Source organism: Mangifera indica, chromosome 8, assembly GCF_011075055.1.
Source record: "Mangifera indica cultivar Alphonso chromosome 8, CATAS_Mindica_2.1, whole genome shotgun sequence".
Taxonomy (NCBI): domain Eukaryota; kingdom Viridiplantae; phylum Streptophyta; class Magnoliopsida; order Sapindales; family Anacardiaceae; genus Mangifera; species Mangifera indica.
In genome coordinates this window covers 6331325-6348439 of record NC_058144.1, presented here as the reverse complement: position 1 = coordinate 6348439, position 17115 = coordinate 6331325, and the positions used below count along the sequence as shown (strand labels likewise).

Here is a 17115-nt window from a genome sequence, read left to right as displayed (position 1 = left end):
CTGGAACCAATGCTAGCTATGGCTTTTCTTTTATTGCTTTTGAAAATGTGTTTTCGGGTTAAGCAGAGTTGTTTGTTGTTTTTGTTGTTTGCATATTTCAAGACTTTGTTTTACGGCCGTTGTAAGAAAATCCTCACTAAGTTTCTCAGAATAACAAAGTTATTTATAACGTTTAACTCTTCTGCCTCTGCATAGCCAGTCTGTCCTGTAGCTCTACGCATATGCTGCAGATACACATTAAGCTTGTGGACCATTTCTTAGGAAATAGAGATCTAACACTCGGAAAAAGTGTAAAATTTTAGACACAACATTGGTTAATCTCCTCAAATGAACAGGTGTTTGATCAAGGGTCAAGGTTTTTTATTAGAGATTTGGATTTTGAACTGGGTGCCTAGAAATAGAATTTCAACTTTATATACTAGATTTCAAAAATTCATAGTGAAGAATCTAATAGGGCACCAACCAATAAACACAAAGAAAAAAGGGTGTTTAACATGAGGGAGAGGGAGTTTTTATTCGGTTGTCCCTTGGGTGTTGGATTTTGGCTGAGAAAGGAAACCCCCAAGACCATTAAGACAGAAAGCATATAATATAATATCGTGAAGGTAAAGGTTTGAAATTGACATTAGATTTATAAAGTTGTGTCTTTGAGGGGAGTACCCCACCAATATCTTCAGAGAGTTTCATGGGTAGTTGTTTGGTATTGTGTTGGCCTTGATTCTTGGGCACATCCATCCAACAAGCAACCAAGCACTCTTCCCTATTCTTGCTGAGATTCTGAGGAATTTTATTATTGCAAAATTACAAGTAAAAAAGTTGCCAAAGATTTCACATTTTCACTCACTCCCTCAACGACTATCATTTGTACTTTTTTCTTGTATACTTTGTGGCTGGCTGCCACTTGGTAACAGGTCAATATAAATAGAAGGCCTTACTTTACCGTTTCAACTTTTTGCTTGCTGTGAAAATCTCTTTATCTAAACAGAAACTCATAAATCTTGATAACTTGAAAAATGTAAAATAAAATAAAAATACCAAAAAGACAAACAAACAAACAAAAAGATAAAAGGTAAACAGAAAGGGCCCAGGGAAAGCAAACAAGGAAATTACAGCCAACCAGGGTTCTAAATTAGTGCTATGTATCTATAACTGCTCTCTTAGCTTCAAGTGAACGATCCTGAAATCTGGGGTTTTTTCATTGTTTTAAAGTTTTGGTGGGAATGGTTGTATGTTTTCCCCGTGGCCTTGTTCCTTCAAGAGATTAAAATTTTGTAGGAAATTCATGGTTTAATCGGTTCCCCTTTAGAAGAAGGAAACTTCTAATTCAACTTGATTGAATCATGTACTGCTAGACCTTACAGCTCTTTGACAAACTCTGACATGGAGATTTTTGTGCACTCATCTTCCTTGTTTCCTATAATGTAACTGCTAATGTAAAACTGCCTCCAAGGGTAGTTTGCATTGTAAAAAATGAGATTCTATATATAAGAGAATATGAGTTCAAATATTTTCAAACGACATTTTCAAATCAAATTCTTAACTTACTTGATTAGTAGAGACTATTGAAGATAAGAAATTAATGATTTTTAAAGAATTGAATATAATATGATGTAGTTTTCTGAAGTAACATCACTAGATTAATTAATATGATGGTAAGTGATTTTTCATTTCTATAATTCATGTGGTACTGTTACATCTTCAAAGTTGGGATTCCTATTTTCTATACATAGCATAATGTTCTCATATGAACCATTGGTTTGTTCACATAAAACACTAAGATTGTTTCCAAATGCGAATATTTTCCCCTTTTTAGGTCCTTGCCCAACTCTATCTAGACTTAGATCATCAGTTGGTATGTCCTCTGTTTCTCTTTATTCTTTTCAGTTGCCTCTCAAAAATCATCGAAAATCATCTATGTTTTCTTGGAGTAAATTATGGTCACACACCCGCATGTCCTTTCAAAATCATTTCCCAATCAAAAACATATGGAAAGCTGGAGCCCTGATCTTCTTCCTGCCGGACTTCCGCTTCAGAGTTACTCTTTCTTGGTACATATTTTCCACACAATTCTGAGTATCCATCAAACGAGCCTATATGAAATGTATCAAATTCTGTTCCTTGTGGCATGGGTACTGAAATACAATTAAGGGAGACATTACCTTCAAGCCCTTTGAGATTTGTAATGGATAGAGGAATCTCTCATGTGAATCTGTATTTGAGAGACGAATGCCTATAAGAAAATTTGAGATCTTTTGATAACTAGCTCATTTCCGGGCCTTTGTTAGTCATTGTTAGTAAATTTATCGGGTGATAGATCTCGTATTGACGACTCTTATGGCTTACGAATACTAAAAATATTTTGACATAAGCTCACCAGTAAAGCCACTTTTAAAGAGGTAAATTAAAAATTTGTTTCAGATGCCTTCATTCTGGAGTAGCTGCCAAGAGGGAAAAATATCAGTTTTTGAGCTATCTCCAATATTAAGGAACTCTAATTTTGTAAAATTGGTCGACTTGGAATCTTTCCTACTAATAGATGTTGTTAGAAAGGTAAAGGATGTGTTCCAATGCATACTTGAACAAATAAATTATTGGAGGAAAGGTCAAGGTGGTAGAATTCATCTGGCAAAAAAGGAAATTCTCTAGGACCGCTTGATTGTAACTTTAGAGAAGCAAAATTCTGAACATGTTTTTTGTGGCCACTGATAACTTTTTTAGATGAGTAACATAACACTTACAATTTATTCAGTTTTAGTATAACTGTTTCCATTTTCACTCTGCCGGTCAAAATATTCTAATCAAGTAAAAGATATTGAAAAATATTTTAATAGTGAACCTTGCAAATGATTTGAGAAAAGATTAAACTTCATGGGTTAAAGTGGGATTGCACCACTTAATTAATTTATCAATAAAATTATTTGTATATGTATTTTATATATAATTTGAGTATATAGATGATGTATTATTATGTGATTTAATAATTTTGAATTAAAAATAATATAACTCTCGATTATATGATGACACATAATCAATATACTTAAATTATGTATAAATATATATAATATATTACTCTTAATTTATTCATGTGTAAATCGGTAAGCTTTGTTAGGCTATTTAGAGATAGACAAAATCTCATGAACCACATTGAGTTATTGCCTTGGGACAGGGCCAAAAAAGTGAGTTTGGTGTACTAAGAGATAGGAGACAGTAAAAGATTAGTATAATATTATGTGTGTTTAGTTTTAAACATTTAAATAAGTATCCAAAATTTCATACAACGTTTTAATACTTGATCAATTGTTATTATATTTAAAAATAGGTTGATATTGTTTTATTATAAAAAATAATTCTTTTTGTGGATTGAAAAGTTATAGAGAAGAAATGAGTAAAAACTGAAGCTGGGTATAATTACCCAGGCCAGCGAAAATGGAAATAGACAAAAGAAATTGCAATTATAGATGCCCGCTTGTTTATAAGGATCGAAGAACATCCATTGACTTTGGCAACTCCCTTAAAATTCTTAAATCAATGGGATTTTTTTGTAGTTAACACAAATAATTAATGTTTTTAAAAATAAATTGGTAATCGAATTGATTGTTTTATTGATTTATGGTTCGACTGATTAAAACGGAGAATAATAAAAAATGAAAAATAATCAAATTATTCAAAAATAATTAAAATTTAAAAAAATTCAAAAATCAAATCCAATTTTGATCTGTTCATTTGGTCAAACCTGGTTTTGGTTAGATTTGATTAAGTCAATAACAAAACTGGTTTTTTTATATTAATTGAATTGAATTTAAAATTGGTTCTTGGTTCGATTGATTGAACCGATCGGTTTGGTCTGGTTTTCAAATTATTGCAACTAAAAGATCAATTTAAACAGTGATACTACCTAGTTGCATTTCTTCATAACTATCAACCCCTTGGTCGATGTTCAACACATAAAATATAAAGAAAACTTATAAAAAGGAAAGGAAAAAAAAGCATCTTGACTACATTTATTAAGAAAACAAAGCTGATTACATTATCTTTTTTCCATTTCCACTCAAAGATTACAACCTTTCATGTCTTCATTTAGCAAAGGTATTTCCGAGGACCACTCCAACAATTAGCCCACTCGCATAACCAATCAATATTATTTCCAGATATATTTCAAACAGAGACTGATGCGAGTCTGAATATTGTTTCTGTGAAGATTGAAAAGATTCACATTGTTTTGATAAAGGCTTTCCGCATAATCCTGGGTTCCCATTATACGAATCATTCTCAAACGTGGCAAATTGTTTCCCTTGTGGTATGGGGCGGTGAGATGATTATTTGAAACATTGAAGAATGCAAGGAAAGTGATCTGTGCTAATTCTAGAGGAATCTGTCCCGAGAGTCTGTTATTAGAGAGGCCTAGAGATTCTAGAGCCACTAGTTTGCCCATGGATGAGGGGATGGGACCTGAGAGGGAATTATTTGAAAGACTGAGGAAATGAAGCCCCCTTAAGTTAGCAATAGATTCTGGAATCTCTCCTTCAAATCGGTTGCTTGAGAAAATAATGGCTGTGAGCATATTTGAGATCTTCCCATATACCAAGTCAATGCCTTTGGTACTTATCTCTACCGAGTAAACATACAGAGAATGGAATAGACGAATTCTCTCATCAACAACCGTGAACACGTCAGTGATAATTTCTTTCTGCATATACGTTAGCCCACTTGCATTTTCAACTTTCATGGCATTCCAAGATTTGTTTTAGGATCTTTTATTACACCCCAAAGCCCATTGGCTTGCAAAATGAGAACCTTTAACTCTGGAAGTGTTCCCAACCAAGAGGGGAAAACATCACTAATTTGGTTATTTCCAAGATTAAGAAATTCCAGCCTTCTACAGTTAGCCAATGATCTCGGAATTCTCCCTTGCAGTTCATTATGGCTTAAGTCAATCATATTCAGATTTGCTCCACTTACTAATGTTGAAGGAATACTTCCACAAAACTTGTTACTTCGCAAATTCAACGCTGAAAGGCTATAGCTGAGATTACCCAAGCATTGTGGAAGCCTGCCACTAAAGTTATTGTAAGACAAATCAAGAGCTTTCAGTTGATTCAAATTGCACATAAGAGGTGGAATTTCGCCAGCCAGGTTATTGTGTGAAACCAGATAGATTCGGGTTGATGGTGGTGGAACTTGCAATGGTCTTTGGAATTTATTATACCTAAGGTCTAAAATGCCTAGACGAGTCCATGGGAGAAAATCGAGATGATTCTGAAAGCCAGTCAAAAGATTGTGGGAAAGGTTCAAGCTTAGCAAACTATGTACACTTTGGTTCAAGAACCATTGAGGTATTTGGCCAGCTATCTTGTTAGATGAAAGGTCTAGAGTCTCCAATTGATCTAGGTTGTGTAGGAAATTCGGGAACTCGTTGAGGTTGCATGAAGCCAATCCTAAAGTCAACAGTTGTTGAACTTCAGGACGGATGTTGGTTTTGGTAACCAGGGATAAAGAATTTGATGAGAAAGCTAATACTTGTAAAAATTTGAGTTTATGGAGAATTACGTGTAAATCCACGGTGCCACTCAGATTATTCTGCCGAAGGTCAAGGAATTGCAGATTCTCAAGTTCAATGATGGATGCGGGAATTGAACCTTCCAATTGATTCGATGATAGTCCAAGTCCGTACAATTTGGTCAGGTTTCTAATATGGGAAGGGATATGACCAGTTAATTGATTAGACTGCAGAAGTAGATGTAACAATTGGTTGTGGTTCATGAGCCAATCTGGGATCGGACCAGTTAATTGGTTGTTCCCCATATATAAAAACTGAAGTTGGGTTAGGTTCATGAGCCAAGATGGAATATCCCCCACTAGATTGATTTTTGAAATGCCTAAATGAGTCAATTTGCTAAGCTTACTGATCCAAGACAATGAAAGAGAATTCTGCGTTGAAAAATTGTTATCGGATACGCTGAGTTTTTCTAAAGAAGTAAGATTTCTCAATAAAGGAGGCAACTCATGTGAAAATTTATTTCGAGACAAGTAAAGAGAAGTGATCTTGGTAAGATCACTGAGTGAAGAGGGAATCGTTCCTGAAAATTCGCAATTATGAATATCCAAGTGAGATAAGGATCTAAGATTCCCTATCGAATTTGGAATCTCACCACTGAAGCTCGTGTACCCAAGTCTCAATTGTTGAAGCGGACTGCTTGCATCAAATTCTGGCAAATATCCAGTTAGATCTGGATTGTGTTGAACACTAAGATACTGAAGATTGGGTAACTGAAATATCTTCGTAGGAAAGTCACCTTGCAATTTGCACTCTTCAAGGGATAATTCAGTTAACGAAGATAAATTCACCAAGATATGTGGTATCGAGGAAGAAATGTTGACTTGACTGAGATACAACTTCTTTAGGTTGGTTAACTTATCGACTAGGCTTCTTAGATTTGGCTTTTGGAGTTCCATAAGGTTATTTTGACCTAGAAATAGATCCTCCAACTTGGAGAGCTCTAGAATCTCTGAAGGTATTTGACCAGAGAAGTTAGCAGCAGTGAGGTTCAGATGTGATAGCCTAGAGAAGTTGATGATTCCAGAAGGAATTTTTGAGCCATTGAAGTCGTTATCAGCAAGGCTAAGCCATTCAAGATTAATAAGACGGAAAAGACGGTGGCTAGAGTTTATAGACCCATAGAGGTAACTACTAGTGAGGTTAAGACCAATCACATCACCAGTAACCTTATGGCACTTGACCCCATCCCATGAGCAGCGGTCACCATTTTCTTCTTCTGGCTTCCATGAGTCTACCTTGGGATAAGCAGAAGGGTCACCAGAAGCTTGTTTATTGATAACAAAGCTTTCCTTGAACTGCAACAAGGCAAAACGCTCATTATCATGGCAAAGAGATTGCGCAAGGGAATTAAGATGAAACAACAACAACCAAAATGAGAAGATGCGTAAGGATAACCCCATAACTCAATGAGACAAAGGAAGGAGATAGTGTTTTGGTGTGGAAGCATGGCAGGAGAATTGAGATGCATTTATAGGAAGCCTGCAATTATTGTAAACGACATCATAAGGTGGCAATGGATCAACCTCAAGTCAAAAAAATCAATGGAGCCCCACCTCATTACTATTCAACTGGAATCTTATCAGGAAAACGTGTGCTTCGTGTCCAGTTGCTCAGAAGACGGGGCAAAACACTTGTGAAAGCAATTTAGTAAATGCCAATTTATGCTTAGAGAAACTTTTAATTGGATGCTAAAAACATAGCATTTGATAATTATCTGTGTTCATCAAGTGAAGACTTGCAAATTTCTCTTCAATCTTCAGTCAATATATAAGCCTCGTATGATAAAATATAAGTTGATGGGTTTAAATCTAATTGAGTGTAAGATACGTTAGAACAAGTGAATTTCACCACACCTTCTTTTTTGGGTATACGCATGATGGTAGCCTTGATGTTGAGTTATTCATTTTCATGCATGACTCAAGTCGTCTCTGACTATTCAGCAGCATAATGCCAACAGATACTAGGTCCATTGATATAGAACGTTGTGAATTTCCTGTCCCTGAATACAAGCGAATGACTTGGATTGATGGTAAATGCATGTTTGGTTTTGGAAAATGCTGCTCGAAGACAAAGATGAAGCTGAATGAATGAAAGGTTGGAGTTGAACACATCATCTATTTCCTGGGAATTTGGCTAGCTTCATTCATAATATAGCTGAAGACGTCAAGCTCCCCTTGAATTTGAGTGGCAAAACGTAACAAACACGAGCAGTGGACTTTTGTCCTCCTTGATAAATAATGAAAAGCACAACAATGTTTATTTCTCCCCTTTGCGTTTAACGGCGAATTTTTTTTTTTCCAAACTTTAATATCCATATTTTCTTATCTTTGATCTAATTGTTAGTCAAATTTAATTGCAAAAAGATATTCAGAAAATTTTCTTTACCTATTTTAAAATCTTAATTATAATTATATTTTCTATTATTTTTCTTTTTTTTAATTTCTTCTACTTATCACTGCACTTCCCCCTCCTTTTTCCCACCAAACACAAACTTTCTTACACCATCACTAGCAGTCTACTAAGCTCCACCTATATAAAATAAACACCCTACACAGATTATTCCATAAAAACACATATTCTAATCTGTCTGTTTATCTTCAACAAAGAATTAACGTCCATTTTGTTATTTTAATTTGCCAGAGTATATTCTAAGTATATTGTTTGCTATGTTAAAATATATTTTAAATATATGGTTTATTATGTTAGCACATATCCCATATATTTGGGCATTCGGTTTCTTGCTTTATATGATTGTATATTCATTAAATTAATTTATGTTTCTTTATATATTTTTTAGGACTTATTGAGATTTAGAAATAGCACAACAACAAGAGCTTGGGTGGTAGAATGTAGAAGGGAGTATTGCAACAGTAAAGGTCTTCAAGGATCAAGGATTTTCCAGGCAGAACTACACCTTAATATCAGTACCCCAACATGCCAAGAACAATCTCAGACTAGTTCCTCAAGCCAAGAAAATTTTGTCTACATCTTTTATTTTGGTTTCAAGTTAGTAAATTAAACAATCTTCTAACTAATATCATATTTGAATCATTATCCAATGTAATATCTCTATTAAACCAACATTTAGAGGAATGTGGTGAAGATTTTGTTCTTTACTTTGGTTAAATCTATTATAAAAATGACAAAAAGGGTGTTGTGTCATCATTTTACACTAGCTATTAATAGGTAGGCTAAATTTTATGTCAAATTAAAGACTGAGACATAATTTATCATATTTTGTTATAATTTCATATCCAAACTAAATTCCATTATTATCATGCTGAAAGGTTAATGATAATGGATTCATTTTAATGCAGTCTTTACTTTCACTTTGCTTTCTGGAAATAGTTTTAGTCTGCATAATCCATGGATATGGTAAGCGTATAATGGGATTTTAACGGGAGGGAGGAGGTAATTAAAATGATTAATTTCTGAAACCAACGGATCTAATTATCTCTACTAAAACATCAAGGGTCTCTAAAAATTAACCCATTGCTAATACTTATTATACCAACCAATGACGGATTATGCGCCTTTCAGCTGTATAATTTAAAGCATGGTCAAGAGTGGTTGTCATCCGAGCAAATGTAATTTTGGTAAGAATGGCGATTTTGATGCAGCAGTTGAATTCTAGCAGGATATGCTTGAAATTCAGTTATTTTGTCTGAGCTTCATAGTGAACTTTGCCAATATGGCAAAGATATTGATTTAGCAATGAAGCTAATGAACAAGATGGAAATGGGATGCCTTTTGCCAGAAGGTTTTAAAGCAAGTTTCAGTAACACTAGTGAGAAAGGTACTTCATGTCCAATTGTCCATAGTTGAATGAACCCATTCCTTGCTGTTGATTTTTCTTCATTAAAAATTTTATCTAAAATTTGAGTGAAGAAATAGCGTCAATGCCTTTTCCGATAATTACTGTTTCTCCTTGGTCTGTGAATTTTAGCCAGAGTCAGCCCTAGAAATTATGTCAATTGTCAGTTATAAGATTTTTTTTTTTTCTGAGACTGATGGTGAAAATTAAATTTAACCCCAAACTTCACTAGTTAACACGCAAAAATCTCTCCCAAATTGTGATTCCATTTCAACCATCTTCAATTATACTATCATTCACATATAATTGAACAATATAATAACCAATTCCATCAAAATCAACAAGAAACCCAAAAACCCATAAAATTCTCTTAAATTTACAACAAATGATCTTAACTATTAGATGATTTGTTCCCTTTGTTCCAAACACATAAAAATTCTAAGCCAATCAACCTAACTTTCATCTAAGACAAAATGTACCATAGAACTACCATTTTATAAAGCTTGATTTTTCGAAGGTTTGAGTCTTAATATTGCACAATTTAATTGATTTAATTTATGGTTTCGTTAAAAGCTTCACAATGAAGACATTTCATTATTTAATTTAGATAGATAGATAGCTACAACGCAATGGTATAATCCTAGAGTTGAAGATTATTTCTGTATCCACCATTAAAAATGACAACTTAAATTAATTTCCCTAAATTTAAAAAATTCAGGATTAAAACAATAATTATTATTATAAATAAGCCAAAAAAAAAAAAAGGGAAAGATGCCAGCTACCAACCGTGTGTGTGTGTGCTTTTTTATTAAATTCTTTCAATAATATTTTATTTATTTAATATTTTTTTAAATATTTTTTTTGAATATTTGTTAGTGAGCGTTTATGCTTTTCTAGCTTTTTCCGTTAAATTTACTGGAAACAAACATATATTTGGCTTATAGTTGTGGAAAATTTCCTCTTTTCTAATTCCTTAAACAGAAAAAAAAAAAGTGTCTAAACATTTCCTCTTAGGTGATGTTTAGTTGATGATAAAGATAGATTAGTAAGTCTGGAGAATTAATTTTTTTTTTATTTAGATTTTTTATCATTTTATTTTTACTTATTAATTTTTTAAAACAAAATATTTTTATTTTCAGTTAATATAACAAATAATATAAAAGAAATTTATAATAATTATACTTAAAGATATTTAAATAAAAAATATTTTAGTATTATTTTATTTTATCTAATCAAATATAATAATTATTTATACATAATAATTTATAAAACATTTTTCAAATCAAACACGCGTTTATAGTTGTTAATATTTTTCCCTTATTAACGGTAATCTAAAAGAAACTTAAAAAGGTTAAATATCAAAGAGTTGAATATTCAAACTCTTATTAAGTATAAAATACATTGAAACAAGTGAATTGCATTACACCTTCTTTTTGGTACGTGCATGATGGTGGCCTTGATGTTGAGTTATTACAAATCTCACTTTCATGCATGAGTCAAGTCATCTTTGACTATTCAGCATGATACCAACTAATACTACATCAATTGATGAAAAAGATAGATTTCTAAGTTTTGATAATCCATCTTTTTTTATTTAGATTTTTTTTATTATTTTGTTCTTATTTATTAATTTTTTAAAATAAAAATATCTTGATTTTCAATTAATATAATAAATAACATAAAAATTATAATAATTATACTTAAGAATATTTAAATAAAAAAATATTTTGGTATTATTTTATTATATCTAATTAAACATAATAATTATTTATACTTAATAATATATAAAAGATTATTCAAATCAAACAAACATTTATAGTTATTAAGTGTAAAATACGTCGAAACAAGTGAATTACACTTCACCTTCTTTCTGATATGTGCATGATGGTGGCCTTGATGTCTCCCTTTTTATTCATTGCTATTAAACGTTATTAATCTTCTATCGCTTTTGATTGTGAGTGGCAAGACGAAACAAACACGGGCAGTAGACTTTTGTCCTCCTTACTAAATAATAAAAAGCACAACGTAGTTTATGTCTCCCCTTTGCCTTTAACACAAATTTTTTTTCCAACTTTAAAATCGATTTTTTGTATATTATTTTTTAGTCAAAAAAGATATTCCTTTTTTTAATCTAATTTTAATTCTTAATTATAATTATATTTGTATATTATTTTTCGTTGTTTAATGTGTTCCTTTTAGAATAAGGAAACTTCTAATTCAACTTGATTGAATCATATATAGCTAGACCTCACAGCTGTTTGACAAACTCTGACATGGAGATTTTTGTGCATTTAGCTGCCTTGTTTCCAACACTGTAACTGCTAATGTAAAAGAAAAGTAAAACACAATAGATATATATTGAAAACTCTAACTCAGATGGAGTCATTAACACTTTGATTTACATTGCTGCCCACTCTGTTAACTGATGAATTATGGATCAAAATGGAACCAATTCTTTTGTTTCCTCGTTTCACTGGAGATTCGCCGGGAGTTTCGGGTTTAATACTGATATTTTAGCAACAAATCCAATAAATCTAGGTGCAGTGCTTGGTGTATTGATCTTTTTTGGAAAGAGAATTATTTTCCTGTTGCATTTCAAAGACTTTACATGATACATAAGAACAATTACTTTAGAGGATTTAATGAATCCTAGGAGCTGATTCTTTTGTGGTCGTTTGATTTATTAATAGTAAGAAAATAAGGATAATAATTAATTGAAAGTAATGAATGGTTTGGATCGTGTAGCAATGGTCAATCTCTAGTAGAGGAGAAGGTTCCGTTGGAACAATTATTTATTTCAGAGCGTCTCTTCTCTTTAAAGAAAAAAAAAGAGGAAGTGTGGGATGAAATTGCAAGAAAATGTTGGAATATTAATTAGTTTCTTACTGTGTCGTGTTAATTACCAATTATTGGTCATTGAGATTCCTAACCAATATGGATTTATCTTTAGGGATAGATATTGTCTCTCTTTTTCCCCTTTCAAATAAATTAAATTGAAATTATTGATGTTTTTCTGTTTGGAATCATCTTAGGTCTAATTCCTATTACTTTGATTGGATTATTTGTAACCACATATTTATAATACAGATGTGGTGATCTTGAATTCGATTGGATAGTCAAATGGAAAATTGAATTATTATTTATGGAAGGAGCAAAAAATACTCTTTATACAGACTATACAGAGAAAGGGATAAATGTAATTAGGTAAATATTTATACTAAACATGCATATACAACAATCTTGACCATTCAAGATGAGAGATTAATGATTTCTGAAGAACTAAACATAATACAATGTGGTATTCTTAAGTAACACCACTAGATTAATTAATAAAATGATAAGTGATTTTTCATTTATATAATTCATGTGGTATTGTTACATTTGTTAGGATTCCTACTTTCTATATATAGCATTATGTTTCTTATATAAACCATTGGTTAGTTGATATAAATCAATGTTTTGATATAAGCAAATTTGAGATCTTTTGATATCTTATTTCCAGCCTTTGTTAGTCGTTGTTAGTAAGTATAGCTGTTGATGAATCTTGTATCGACAACTCTCATGGCTTTCCAATAGTAGAGGTATGTTGAAATAAGCTCACCAGTAAAGCCAGTTTAAAAGAGGTCAGTTGAAAAATTGTTTCTGATGCCTTCATTCTGGAAGAGTCGTTGCCAAGAGGAAAAATATCACTTTTTGAGCTATCTCTAATATTAAGTAACTTAAATTTTGCTGAATTGGTCAACTTGGAATCTTTCCTACCAATAGATCTTGTCAGAAAGGTAAAGGATGTCATCCAATGCATCCTTGAACAAATATATTATTGGAGGAAAGGTCAAGGTGGTAGAATTCATCAGGCAAAAAAAAAAAGGAAATTTCTCTAGGACTGTTTGATTGTAACTTTGGAGAAGCAAAATTCTGAACATATTGTTTTTTGTGGCCACTGATAACTTAGTAGATGAGTGATATAACCCTTATGATTTATTCAGTTTTAGCAGAACTGTTTCCAGCTCAACTGCCGTTTAAATTATTTCAATCAACTAAAAGATATTGAAAAATTTTGAGTAATTAAACCTTGCATATGATTGATAAAAGATCCAGTAATTGTCTTAAACTCCATGGGTTAAAGTGGATTGCACCCGTTAATTGATTTATTCATGTGTAAATTGGCAAGCTTTGTTAAACCATTTTCAGATCCACAAAATCTCACTAATCATATTGACGTGGAAGAGGTCCAAACGCATGAGTTTGGTGTAGCTAGAGATAGAGACAATAAAAAATAAAATAATATTATGCGTATCTAGTTTTAAGTATTTAAATATATATTTAGATAATGTATCATAATTTGATTAAATATTATTTTATCTTTAATTTAAAATAATTTAATCATATCATGATACATAATTGGGTACTCAAATATGTATACATATAGTTTCACTATAAAATAATTTGTGGATTGCAAGTAATGAGCGGAAAATGGAGCAGGCAATGATTATCAGGCGAAGGAAAATGGAAATAGACATGAGAAATTGCAGTTATAGATGCCCAGTCCTTTCTAAGGATCCAAAAACGTCCATTGACTTTGGCAACTCCCTAAAATTTCTTAAAACAAAGGGATATTTTGCAATTAACGTAAATAATAGATCAATTCAAACAGTGATACTAGCTAGTTGCATTTCTTCAGAATTATGGAGCCCTTCGTCGATATTCAACAAATAAAATATAAAGATAACTTCTAAAAAGGGAAGGAAGAAAAACGCATTTTGGCTACATTTATTAAGAAAACAAAGTTGTTTACATCATCTTTATTCCAGTTCCTCTCAAAGATTACAACCTCCATGTCTTCCTTTTGCAAAGGTATTTCCAAGGAACACTCCAATAATTAGCCCACTCACATACCCAACCAAAATTATTTCCTGATATCATTCAAGCAGAGACTGCTTCGAGTCTGAATCTTGTTTCTGTGAAGGTTGAAAAGGTTCACATTGTTTTGATAAAGGCTTTCCGCATATTCCTGGGTTCCCATTATACGAATCATTCTCAAACGTAGTAAATTGCTTCCCTTGTGGTGTGGGGCCAGTGAGATGATTATTTGAAACATTAAAAAATGCAAGGAAAGTGATTTGTGCTAGTTCTGGAGGAATCTGTCCCGAGGGTATGTTATTAGCGAGGTCCGGAGATTCTAGAGCCACTAATTTGCCCATGGATGAGGGGATGGGACCTGAGAGAGAAATATTTGAAAGACTATCATTTGTACTTTTTTCTTGTATACTTTCTGGCTGGCTGCCACTTGCTAACAGGTCAATATAAATAGAAGGCCTAAATTTACCGTTTCAACTTTTTGCTTGCTGTGAAAATCTATTTATCTAAACAGAAACTCATAAATCTTGATAACTTGAAAAATGTAAAATAAAATAAAAATACCCAAAGAGACAAACAAACAAAAAGATAAAAGGTAAACAGAAAGGGCCCAGGGTTAGCAAACAAGGAAATTACAGCCAGCCAGGGTTCTAAATTAGTGCTATGTATCCATAACTGCTCTCTTAGCTTCAAGTGAATGATCCTGAAATCTGGGGTTTTTTCATTGTTTTAAAGTTTTGATGGGAATGGTTGTATGGTTTCCCTGTGGCTTGTTCCTTCAAGAGATTAAAATTTTGCAGGAAATTCATTGTTTAATCGGTTCCCTTTTAGAAGAAGGAAACTTCTAATTCAACTTGATTGAATCATGTACTGCTAGACCTTACAGCTCTTTAACAAACTCTGACACAGATTTTTGTGCACTCATCTTCCTTGTTCCCTACAATGTAACTGCTAATGTAAAACTGCCTTTAAGGGATAGTTTGAGTTGTAAAAAATGAGATTTTATGTATAAAAGAATATAGATTGAAATCTCTTTTAACGATATTTCAAAATTAAATTCTTAACTTACTTGATTCAGTGAATACCATTGAAAATAAAAAATTAATGATTTTTGGAGAATTGAATATAATATGATGTGGTTTTCTAAAGTAACACCACTAGATTAATTAACATGATGGTAAGTGATTTTTCATTTCCATAATTCATGTGGTACTGTTACATTTTTAAAGTTGGGATTCCTATTTTTCTATACATAGCATAATTTTCTTACATGAACCATTCGTTAGTTCACATAAAACACTAAGATTGTTTCCAAATGCGAATATTTTCCCCTTGTTAGGTCCCTGCCCAACTCTATCTAGACTTGGATCATCAGTAACTCTTTAAATAAAAAACTACCTGCAATGCATTCACTTGGTATGTCCTCTGTTTCTCTTTATTCTTTTCAGTTGCCTCTGATAAATCATCGAAAATCATTTATGGTTTCTTGGGGTAAATTATGGTCACACAATCGCATGTCCTTTCAAAATTGTTTCCCAATCAAAAGCAAATGGAAAGCTGGAGCCTTGATCTTCTTCCTGCCGGACATCCGCTTCAGAGTTAACTCTTTTGTTGATACATATTTTCCACACAATTCTGAGTATCCATCAAACGAGCCTTAATGAAATGTATCAAATTCTGTTCCTTGTGGTATGGGTACTGAGATAAAATTAAGGGAGACATTACCTTCAAGCCCTTTGAGATTTGTAATGTATATAGGAATCTCTCATGTGAAATCTGTATTTGAGAGAAGAATGCCTATAAGAAAATTTGAGATCTTTGATAACTGGCTCATTTCTGGGCCTTTGTTAGTCATTGTTAGTAAATTTATCTGATTATAGATCTTGTATTGACTACTCTCATGGCTTTCCAATACTGAAAATATTTTGACATAAGCTCACCAGTAAAGCCACTTTTACAGATGTCAAAGAAAAATTTGTTTCAGATGTCTTCATTCTGGAAGTGTCCCGGCAAAGAGGGGAAAATATCAGTTTTTGAGCTATCTCCAAAATTAAGGAACTCTAATTTTGTAAAATTGGTCAACTTGGAATCTTTCCTTCCAGTAGATCTTGTTAGAAAGGCGAAGGATGCCATCCAATGCATACTTGAACAAATATATTATTGGAGGGAAGATCAAGGTGTGCTGGAATTCATCCTAGTCAGGCAAAAAATGAAAATTCTCTGAGATTGCGTGATTGTAAATCTAGAGAAGCAAAATTCTAAACATATTGTTTTTTGTGGCCACTGATAACTTAGGAGGTGAGTAATATAACACTTTATAATTTATTGAGTTTTAGTAAAACTGTTTCCAGCTCCACTCTGCCGCCCGTCAAATTATTTCCATCAAGTAAAAGATATTGAAGAATTTTTAAGTAATGAACCTTGCAAATGATTAGATAAAAGATTAAACCTGATGGGCTAAAGTGGGAGACAAAACCTCACCAACCATATTTAGTTATTGACTTCTGAGAGGATGAAATAAGCGGGTTTGGTATAGTTAGAGATCGGAGACAATAAAAAATAGAGTAATGTTATATAAATATAGTTTTAAGCATTTAAATCGGTATTCAAATAATATGTTAACACCTGATTTAATGTTATTCTATTTTTAATTTAAAATTATTTAATTATATGATAATATTTTATTTAATTACTTAATTAAGTTCTAAAAAATAAATATACATTCTTTTATTATAAAAAATAATTTATGGATTGAAAAGTTGCTTAAAGAAATGAGTAAAAACTGGAGCTGGGTGATTACCCAGGCCAGGGAAAATTGAAATAGACACGAGAAATTGCAGTTACTAACGCCCGCTTTTCTGTAAGGATCGTTAACAGCCAATTGACT

At 32.3% G+C, this 17115-nt stretch overlaps 1 protein-coding gene across 1 annotated transcript; it reads right to left on the bottom strand.

The window, feature by feature from the left end:
* Positions 1-4722: 4722 nt before the first annotated feature.
* Positions 4723-6957, bottom strand: LOC123223452 (receptor-like protein 6). The gene has a single exon (XM_044646616.1). The coding sequence runs from the start codon at positions 6955-6957 to the stop codon at positions 4723-4725; it is 2235 nt and encodes a 744-aa protein (XP_044502551.1).
* Between the last annotated feature and the right edge of the window lie 10158 nt (positions 6958-17115).

Coding starts and splice junctions, on each gene's coding strand:
- LOC123223452 (XM_044646616.1), bottom strand. CDS start 6,957: ATGGGGTTATCCTTACGCATCTTCTCATTTTGGTTGTTGTTGTTTCAT.